The following is a 10,983-nucleotide window of genomic DNA, read 5'->3' on the forward strand; positions in this document are numbered from 1 at the left end:
GCCAAAACTGCTTGGCAGAAGTTCAGTGGGGAAAGCACCAAGTTTTTGGCTGAGAGCAGAAAGTGCATCAGGTGCTTTTCATAGGTGGCCTGGGAGAGAGTGAACTCCTGAAGAAAGAGCAGCACCAACTGTAGTCAAAGATAAAATGGCTCAAGCAGGTCTGAAACATGGAGGTAGAGCTGTTTTCCCTTTGGAATGTTAATATCTGCAATTACTTGCTTGCAAATTTTCTTCCTCTCTGTAGTTGTCATGTTCTCCTTGCAGACCTGGTGCACCCTGATTTGCTATGACCATCTCAGTAGGAGAAGTTGGAGCGTGGCTGTGAGCCCAGCCCTCTGGCCTGAGCTGTGGTAGCAATGCACATTGCTCAAGGATGAGTCTTCCCTCTTAGCTTTCTTAGTCTTTGCCTCTTCACCTCCCTTGTTCATCCTTCATTTCCCTCCCCTCTAGTTTTGTTTGTGGAAGTTCACAAGCCGAGGTGTCCTTATAGCATCTTCCAGTACCTAAAGTGGCTACAAGAGAGCTGGAGGTAGACTGTTTCACTGGAGATGGCATGTAGTGATAAGACAAAGGGTAATGGCTTTAAACTGAGAAAGGTAGGTTTAGATTAGATATTAGGAAGAAATTCTTTACTACAAGGGTGGTGAGGCACAGGAACAGGTTACCCAGAGCACTTGTGGATTCTCCATCCCTGGAAGAGTTCAAGGCCAGGTTAGATGGAACTTTGAGCAACCTGGTCTAGTGGAAAGTATATCTACCCATGGTGGAGGAGTTGCAACAAGATGATCTTTAAGGTCCCTTCCAATCCAAAACATTCCCTGATTCCCTAGGGGATTTTTCCTCTGCTCTCCCCCACTCTCCTCTGGAACATTGCAGCACAAAGGTCCCTATTCACTCAATATATAGTCAGACACAATGTCATGGGGCAAAAATTCCTGTTTCGAGTTGAGAATTTTCAATCAATTTATTGCCAAGTAACAAACCAACCAATACTTAGATGTCTCGCTTCCCCCCAACCTGTTTCCCCACCCCTGTGCTGCTGTTGCCACCAGACCCTTTGGTGAGACCATGGGTGGTGCAGAAGCTGGGAGTTGGTGTGTGGGGGTCCCTTTGCTCTTGGTGCTCCTTGTCAATTGCTCCAACATGGGCTCTTCCACTGGTCACCGTCCCTTTGGGTACTGTACCTGCCCTGCCCTTATGTTTCCATAGAGGCACCATAAACTTACCTGGTTGGTCCAGCCTTGGGATGCAATGGGTCGATTTTGTCTGGTGCCAAGCCAGGTATGAGCAGCACAGGGCAATCCCTGACCTGACAAAGCAATGACGTCCTCCCTCAAGCATGTCACTATGCTCTTTGTGACATGCTTTTCTAGTCTTTCATCTTCCAGTGTTACTATTTTGGAAAATTATCTTCTATTTTCCACTTGCATGATTTGCTGAGTCCTTGTAAGATGAACACAATAATACCTCATAAAGTTTTGACATCTCTAACAGGGCTATACACATCTATGCTACACCTCAGCAGTCTCTAGAGATTGAAACAAAAAAGCTCCAGAAACCTTTTTTTTTGGCCTGGAAATGGACTAGCTCTGAAAAACGCGCTGTTTAATCATAAAGTCATCACATTGTTGCTGACACTCACATCCCCACCCTGGGGCAAGAGGAGGCATGCTTGGTTTATTTCTTTTTCCTCTCTCAAGGTTTGTTTTGTTTATTACCGCAAGGGAGATGAATGCTCTTAAGTGTATTTCTGTTGCACGAGGAGACATATTTTCTAACAGGGGTGATGCTCCTCAGCATGTTATCCCTAAGGCAGGGCCCTTTCACCCAGTGTGCAAGAGCCAATTAGCACATTGAATTTAGATACATGATTTTATTACAAATCTGCAGAATAGGGTGCCAGGCATCTAGCACAGCTGGCACACTTTTTGGGAAACAAGCAGAGGGGCTCAGGCAGCAGCATAAGTACTATTCATACCTGTAATGTTACAATCTGGTGTTCATATCTGCCCAATTAATGAGATCAAACCACCCAATAATTTAACAGAAACAATACTCCCACAGGTTTTGGACACAAGCCCCCAGACTGCTTCACAGAGCGCTCCTGTTTAGGATAAAAACACTTTAATTACAAACAATTTATATAAGTGATGTCCTGAAGAAAACAGAAATCCATTGAATGTCACCCCCAGCAGAGTTAAATCTAGACTCCAGGTAAAGAGAACTGGTATCAGAGGAAAAGAGGATGCAGCTGAAAGAACATGCCAGGCTAAAATAAACAGCTGTGGGATGGTTTATGTGGAAGTTAGACGCTATCCAGAGTCTTTGCATCAAATACAGGTAGAATACAGATGATTATATTGGTGGTATGGACTATTGTGTTCAGAGATGCAAGCTAAAACAGCATGAGATAAAGCAGCAGATAAACCTGCTGTCAGATACAACAGAAAGTGCTGTATTGGATTGAAAGGGTGATTGGTGAGCAATGGAAGGAACCAGAGAATCAGACTAGCAGTTTACCTGTGTAAACAGAAAGGTATATAATGGACTTATTGGTACAGATGCCTCCTCTATTGTAGGATTCATTGAATCATTAGAATCATTAAGGCTGGAAAAGACCTCCAAAGTTATCAAGTCCAACCTTTGACCACACTGCCTCCCTCTAAAGCCATTTTCTCCCTAGACTTATTGTCTCTGCTGCTCAATATACTGAGTATTTATACAGTTAAAAAATCTATTAGAACTGTCCGACTTTCTTTGGAAGTAAGATCACTACATGTAGCTTTAAATTCAGTGAGCCCAAACTTAATCTCCATCTTCAGCTGGCGTTGCATCCCCAGATGTGTGTCTGGCATTGGCACTGTACAGAACCCAAGCTGTTCAATCCCCTCCTCATCTACATACTGAGCATCCTGTTTTTCTGTGCAATAGAAAACAAAGCATGCATTTTTTTGATCTGGTTCTGTTGGAGAGAAATCATAGTGGGCAATTTCATTTATATTCACTGACTCCCCAATTCCCACCAATTTCTGAAAGAGATCTGTGCAATAAACATAGCCACCAGCTTTTGAGACCTTCTGTTTACAGACATCGTGGACAGCATAATCAAATATCTGATTTACTTTTAAACCATATGTCTTGGCACTGATTCTTGAGGTAACAAGGTGTGGATTGACTCCAAACAAAACAGCCCCTTTTGCAATGGCTGCTTGGGCCTCCACTGGACAAAGGATATGATACTTCTTGCTAAAGGCTTGACTGATCGCATCTCTCAAGATGATGCTAGACGCAAAGCCCCCCACAAGCAAAATGTATTGGACCTTGGCCATCCCAGGTTTGTCAAGAATTTCCCTCAAAGTACAAATTATATTTTTGATACTGTAGTCAAACAAGCTCTTCATTTTCTCGTATGTAATCATGATCATCCCATCACACCACAAAGCTCCTTCTGCTTTTTTGAAGAATTGGGAGATGTTCTTCTTGCACTCTGCCAGTCTGGTCAGGTTGTAGTAGCAATGTATGTAGACTGCCTCTCTGCTAGCAGAGCATTTCTGTAGACTGAAGTTGTACATCATATGTTGTAATTCAGTAGGGTGGCTCTTTACGTATTCATCCCATACACCATCACTGAATATTTCCCTGAGGAAATTAGTGAAGTTTTCATCCACTCTGTTGCCTCCCCATCCACCTCCAGTTGCCTTGTGTAACTCCTTCAGGTAATGGTTTTCTTGGATCTCGTGTACTGTGATGTCTATTGTGCCACCTACACACACAAACAGAAATGAATTTAGCTGTTTTCTTTAAGTACATGAGGTCTGTAGCTTCCACTGAATATAATCTTACCTTCCTAACTCCTGGTTTGCAAATGTGATTTTCTGCTGCTTTCTTTTCTCATTCTCACTCCTCTGCTATTTCTTATACTTCTCTAAATTTCTTAAATTTATGCACTTTTGTTTACAAGCCTGGTCTCTCAAGGCTCCTACAGTCATTTCCAATAAGAGCTGGATGTTCTGACTTGCTCCCTGAACAAGCCAATCTCTTTGCTGGTCACAGAAGGACACTGGCCTCCTCACACAGATAGTTGACTCCTGCCTTTTAATATGCAAGCTCTGAGTAAAGATGAACAGCGCTGATAAGACTCTCAGGAACTTGTGGTCCTCTTGATGCCTTTTCAGTATTTGTTCATGATCACCAGACTGCTCTTAGCAGAAAAATCACATCACACCAAAAAATCTCACTCAGGAAACTAGAGAAATTACTAAGAAGTGCTTCATCAAATAGTTTAAACTATTTACTCCACAGTGCCTGCTAGCTAATCTCTTTGGTCAGTTCACTGGGCACTAACTACACTTGCTCCTATGGAGGAGGCTGTGAGCTCAGGCTATAGAACAGCACGTGGGTGTGTGCCAGTGGCTGGTGCTGGGATGTGGTGCAGGCTGATCTGGAGTGATGGCAGGAGCTCTTCTTGTAACTGTCTGGCCTGAAGTACACTATAGTGTGAAACACAATCCTGTTCTTTCCTCCTATTTTTCTGCCTGCCTGTGGGATCTCATTAAGTGAGAAATAAAAATAAAAACCCCATGACAAGCACAAGCAGTGGAGCCCAAGCTCTGGGACTGCACTGCAGACCTTTGGGGACACTGTGAAAGAGCCATGCTCCATGCCCAGAAAAGATGGTACCTGTTAATCAGGGAAAATTTTACCTCCACAGTCAACAACAATATACTGGATCCCAGGGGAGTCTTCAAACTTCTTCTTGTCACTGCTGTCTGCTATAAACCCTTCCTGTGGAAGCTGTTTGCACCACAGCGATGCAGCCTCTGGCTCCAAGGCAATGATCAGATTTTTAGAAAGCATGTCAGAGATCATTCCTGCCTAAAATCACAGAAGAGAGGATTCAGTTCAAGGAAAGGTGCTGAGATTACTGCTGCATGAACACCACCTGCTAGGGAGACTGTTCTCACATGGAGCCCACGCAGGGGTGGTGGTTCTTGCACCGCTGATCTCTGTGGGGCTCATTTCTACATGACAGTGGGGGGAAAGACCAGAGCTGTTGTTAATGCCAATTTGGGACATCCTCTCCCCTACCACCCTCAGTGTGGAAGATTTCTCTCCCTGGTGGACTGAAATTTGAAATACAGGTTGTTTACCTGTTGAGGAGTTCCTTTGCCTCAATGGGCAAAGAAACCTCCAAAGATAATTTGAGGCAGTGAGATAACCCCTGCTTTTACCTCTTTTGCTGCCAAACGCATGAACTGCTTGGCAGCAGAGCTCCATATGGCTGGGACAGTAATGACCCAGGTGATCTCCTCCTGGTCATAGATGGTTTGGAAAGAGGCCTCTTCAATGGTGTTCAGGGCATGTTGCTTCAGGTAGCGCAGGCTTTCAGAAAAGACTGTCAGGGCAGGAAGCATCTTTCCATTGGTGGCTTTCAGCTCCATGCCAGTTGTGACATTCTACAGAAAAAGTCTCAGGGTCACACACTGCAATCTCCGTACAAGACTTGTCCCCTTCACACTGAGCACTGCACAGCATTTGGCACAGAAGGAGATCGTACCCAAACCTGAGTAAACTCCAAGCACTGGCTTCAGTACTGTGGCTAACTGCAGCCTAATTGACACAGGTCAGCTACCAAACACATCCATGATTCAGTAGGCAAAATATCAATATGGTTGATAATTTAGCTGTTTCTCCTAGGCTCAAGTTTGTAGAGATACTGTAGATCCCTCTGAAGAGCCAGTGGGGAGTGATTCTGTAATGAAATTTCCCTTAACCATTTGCTCCTCGGATGCAGAGAAATGGTTTTGAACTAAAACCTCTCTTCAGCCCCCCTCTGGAAGTGAGTGAGAACCTACCACTCCAGAGGTGACATTGTGACAATCACATCATTCCCAGCTTCCTGGGGAGGAAAGTCTTCAAAGAGTCCTCACACCCACCATGGCATCCAGTTCAGCACTCATTGCTTAGCACTGGTGAATGCCAAAGAGAGGACATAAGACTTCGTCTGGGACTGGCCCTGTGCTCTGGTTTATTCTACACTTTGAGAGGCCCTGTGGGACTCTGGAGCACAGACAGGGAGGCCTGAGGTAGCCTGATGTTTGGCTGAACAAGCAAACTCAGATAAAGCTGTGAAATATTCTGAACTAGCACAGAGCCTTCAGAGAGAAATGATAGCCCACTACATGCTTGAAAGACAGCTGTCCATCCTTAAACTGGCTTCAACATAACATTTCAGGGGAGGGAGAGACAAGCTAGTAGGAGGTATACAACATGGGATGAGCTCTTAAGGCTGCCCACCTTCTCTGAATTACAGGAAACTTCACTTGTTCCATGTTTCTCCCTGAGGACTGAGGCAGGGAGCCCCAGAGGGAGGCTAGTTTCTCTGTCAAGCTCTGGAACAGGGCAGCTTTTTGTTAGGAACATGTTCCCTTTTGTTGGAACCTCCAGGGTTGCAGGTGGATGCCTGAAGGAGGGTGTTACCCTGTGAGATGCCTGTGATGGAGCAGGTTTGCTGGCAGGACTTGTGGCCTCACGGGAGACCCACGCTGGAGCAGTTTGTGAAGAACGTAGCCTGTGGGAAGGCCCCATGCTGGGTGCCAAAAAGGACTCTTGTGGTTTCACCCCAGGTGGCAACCAAGCCTCACACAGCCGCTTGTTCATTCCCCCACCAGCAGGACTGGGGAGAGAACTGGAAGGGGAAAAGCCAGAAAACCCATGGGTTGAGATAAAGACAGTTTAATAGGGGAAGAAAAAGCCACATACACAAGCAAAGAAAAACAAAGAATTAATTCACTTCTTCCCACAGGCAGGCAGATGTTCAGCCCTCTCCAGGAGAGCAAGGCCCCATCACACATAACAGTGACTTGGGAAGACAAACACCATCACTCCCAACATCTCCCTTTCCTCCTTCTTCCCCCCACTTTATATACTGAGCATGGTGTCATATGGTCTGGAATATCCCTTTGGTCAGTTGGGGTCACCTGTCCTGGCTGTGTCTCCTCCCAGCCTCCCATGTACCCCTATTTCCTCACCAACGTGGCAGTCATTCATGGCTAGGCTTCGCGAACGAAGATTTGGGAGTACAAAAAGCAGAAAAGGCCTTGGCTCTGTATAAGCCCTGCTCAGCAAAACATCTCTATATTATCAACCCTGTGTTCAGCACAAATCCAAAACACAGACCCATGCTAGCCACTGTGAAGAAAGTTAACTCTACTCCAGCCAAAATCAGCACACTTGTATTTGGCTTCACCCAGGTACACAGTCAGGTTTGAATGTCTTTAAAAAATTAAAAAACATCATAAAGGAAGGGCCCATGAAGCTTATGCTAATTACAAAAATAAATAATTTCTTCTTCAGTTCATAAAAATACTCCTTGATTTATGTTCATTCATTCTCATCAGCCAGATTTACTCAGTCGTCTTCATCAGTCCTCTAACCCCCACGCCACAAATAAATAATAGCTCTGACTCCTATAGCAGTAACCGTTTCACCTACTGTGTTGTACAGCTTCATCTTGAAGTTCTGGAAGAAATACCAGCTCTCAGCTTTGCTGGAGGGCAGGCTCTTGTACTTCATCACAGCATCATAGCCAAAACTCTTGAACTCTTGCTGCTGGTCGAACAAGATGCACGTGGGTGTCTTTGGGCTCTTGAACCCGTGCTCTGTTCCCCAGTACACCTGGCGGATTTGGTCTGTACCTGAAGCAAGAGAAAAACAGTATCCGCTGTAGGATGTGCCAAAATCTATAGCAACAACAAAGACTGACTTGCTGGCCATGGCCAACTGCAGTGCAGAGGTGTGCAGCTCTGGGAGCTAGAGAGGAGTGAACAGGTGGGAGTGGGATGAAACTGCAATGACTGATGCTCCAGGGTGAAGGTCCACCATTACGAAACTGAAATGATTGACGGTCCAGGGTGAAGGTCCACCTCCACTGATTTTATTGGCTGGAGAGAGGTGTGGCACTCGACCTATGCCTTTTCCTGTAAAGAGGGCTTCTGCTTTTTACAGCAGCAAAGACCCTTTGTCAGGTCTCAGTAGCTTCCCGTGCTCCCGACAACACGGAGCATCCCTGGTGCTGCCCACTCCTTTCAACAAACATCTGCTGCTGCTATAAAGGCATGGCTACACATGACTCTTCTGCCTACAGCAGAACAGAGGTGTTGGAAGGACAGCGTGAGGATGCTGATCCCAGAATGATGACTACACAAGGCAGCAGGTATGTTACACAGGAGATGTCTCTGGATAAACTTACCAAGTTTAACCTTAGTAGGTCTGAATATTTCTACAAAATTCCTTGGGGGGTTGCAATGCAAGACTGCAAACATTTCCTGACTATGAAATATTTCAGTAAAAGCTCTGTTTTCTTCTTCCTAATCTTCCTATCCATCACAGGGATGGTTACTTTCCTCAAGTTCAGTTTAAGTTCAGCTCCAGAAGCTGAGGCAGATCTTAAATCAGTGTAAGAGGTAGACAAATTGGAAAGATCAGTATAAACAGTGTAACAAGATCCAGGACTTTGGGACTCAGACTCTGAGCTCATCCATTTTGCAGGGAAAGGCTGACTAAAATGCAAATTTTATACTGGATTGTTGAGCTTAAAGAACAAAAAAAGTGTCTTTACTGAAAGACTGGAAATGATTTAACTGGAAAGGAATCCATTCAAGTACATAAACCCAAAATGTGCTTCAATGGCAGAGGGGGAGATGCTGAGAGAGAGGGGCAGGACAGTCCCTTGCATCAGCTGTGCAGACTCGTGTTGGCATAAACCAATGGCAGAGCCTTATGCTTAGGCTTCCTCTGACATCTGGTTGCAGAGAGGAGCTTGCTCTCTTTTCCATCTGCCTCCAAGCTGCAGGAGCACTTTAATCTGGGACTGTCTCTGCAATAATAGTTGATATTTGGGATCCTCATTAGGAAACAAGACACAGAGCAGTTGTAGAAAAAAAAATTACCTTGAGAACACAGAGCTTTGTACTTCTCTATTAAAAAAACCCCACACTCGTCCATTGCAAATTTGGGTTTAGTCACCTGAGTTTGCTGTTCCCCACACACTGCAGTTTTGGGTTGAGTTCATTTAGTTCATCAGTGTGCCCTGGAGCCTTTGTCCGGTCTCTGATCCATTTGCTAGCTTGGATGTAGTCATGAAACCTCTGCTCACAGGACTGTCTATTATAAGGTATTTGTTTCAAGTATGTGTCCTTTTTCCCCTTCATTTTAGAATTCCCTTTTCTTTTTTTCCTCAGACATACATTTGACAACTCATGGCAGCCACCAGCCCATGGAGAGCAGACTGCAACCCTGGAGGCCTTCTATTATAGTCTGGAAAAAAGGATAACAAATGTGGAAAATGTTATAGAGTGAGTCCAGTGACCAGAAATTACTGTGTTTAGCATGGCCCCTGATGATCAACTGCAGCTGGTGCACACTAGGGCAGGTTGGACAGAAGATTACAAATAAGCCAGACACAAGGGTTCTGAGTTAGCAACAAATTTCATCCAGTCTATACTGGGAATGCAGAGCCAATTTACAGAAACCATTTGATCTGCACCATATTATATGCAGATCTTACACTTTGGGAATATTTTATTTGTACTATTGCTGTTGACTCACAGAATCACAAACCACCCACCTGTCAAAGAATAGCCTTGAGAAGTTTTCATCTCTGGATTTTTTTTCCCTATGGGCTGATCAGAAATTGGAAGGAGGAAGTTTAGCTTGTGCATTTTGTAAGACTTTAATACATACTTGCCTGCTGACTGTAATGTGGTTTATTATTTCTTTCTTCCCCTGATAGATGGATGGACAAGGAGAACAGAGTTTGGTCTCATTCTGTTAATACTCGACTACAACATCTGGAGAGTTGCAACAGGTAATGCTATTCTTTATATTAAAAATTTATATATGAGGGGAGAATCATAATGATCCTCACAACCACACCTCCATTTCTTCTGATGTAAATAGCTTCCCCCTTGATTTGAGCATAAATCCTGTGGGGAGGCTTTCAGGGGAGGTTGTTAAGCTACCTTGCAGTTTTTCCTGGATGCTCTGTGCTTTCCCACTCCCCAGCTTTCTTTCTGGAATTCAGACTATTCAATAGGGGTGAGTCCTCTGCTGTGCCAGTGTCCAAGTACAAATAAAATATTTCACAATAGAAATCTGTTTCAGAGCATTTCCTGGAAGGGCTGTCAGAAAAGACCTTCAAGAGAAAGAGGAAAATGAGAAGCTGAAAGGGCAGATCAAAAAGCTAGAGGCGAGGTAAGGTATTTATTCATATTTTGAAAGTACTGTGTGTTTCTACACTGAAAACCCACATACTTCGTGCTTCCTCCAGTCCTTAGGGATTCTGTTTCTGACCAGACAGCCCGGACACCTTCTCCTCGGACTTTCAACCTGCTGGCATCTCTTTGTAACTGACTTCTGGAAGACAGAAGGAAGGAGACATCCCCAGGTTGAACATATTAATTAAAGAAACCAGTCTACAATGACACAGTCAAGATGGCATCCTGATCAGATTCCACTGTGATCATGCAAAACTCAGCTGAGGAAGCACTATCTCCCACATGAAAGCTGTTTGGCAGCTACAAAATGTAGTTGAGAAGCGCATTGTAGAGAACATGGGATTAATGAAATAGATTCATAACGTAAAATAGTTACACCTATTCATTGTTTCATCCTGTCTTAGCTAAGTGTTTTTTATATCCTTTTTACCCTAGAAATGCAGAGCTCTTGTCTAAAGTGATGGCCATGCACAAGCACTCTGAGGACATGAATGACCCTTCACGTTTGTCTGCTGTGCTGGAGAGGTACGAGATGCTCCGGCTACGTGAGTGGGAAAAAATCAGGATCTCCACATCCCACCGTTGGACGTATGAACAAGGCAGTCACATAATTAAGGTTTGTTCTTGTCTATTTTTTCAATCTGATTCTAATCAAATCAATATGGTACAGCCAGTATAGCAGCCTTGAGTATTAGTATTTCTGTAC

At 44.4% G+C, this 10,983-nt stretch overlaps 1 protein-coding gene across 1 annotated transcript; it reads right to left on the reverse strand.

Moving 5' to 3' along the window:
* Positions 1-2,174: 2,174 nt before the first annotated feature.
* LOC113966143 (heat shock 70 kDa protein 12A-like) lies at positions 2,175-7,776 on the reverse strand. Its single transcript, XM_027680469.1, has 4 exons — positions 7,495-7,776; positions 5,232-5,456; positions 4,704-4,875; positions 2,175-3,763 (listed from the first exon to the last, which is right to left on the reverse strand). Exons 1-4 carry the CDS (start codon positions 7,774-7,776, stop codon positions 2,718-2,720), a joined length of 1,725 nt encoding a protein of 574 aa, XP_027536270.1. The 3' UTR covers positions 2,175-2,717.
* Positions 7,777-10,983: the final 3,207 nt, after the last annotated feature.

Source organism: Neopelma chrysocephalum, unplaced genomic scaffold, assembly GCF_003984885.1.
Source record: "Neopelma chrysocephalum unplaced genomic scaffold, ASM398488v2 Primary Assembly neopelma1_59, whole genome shotgun sequence".
Taxonomy (NCBI): domain Eukaryota; kingdom Metazoa; phylum Chordata; class Aves; order Passeriformes; family Pipridae; genus Neopelma; species Neopelma chrysocephalum.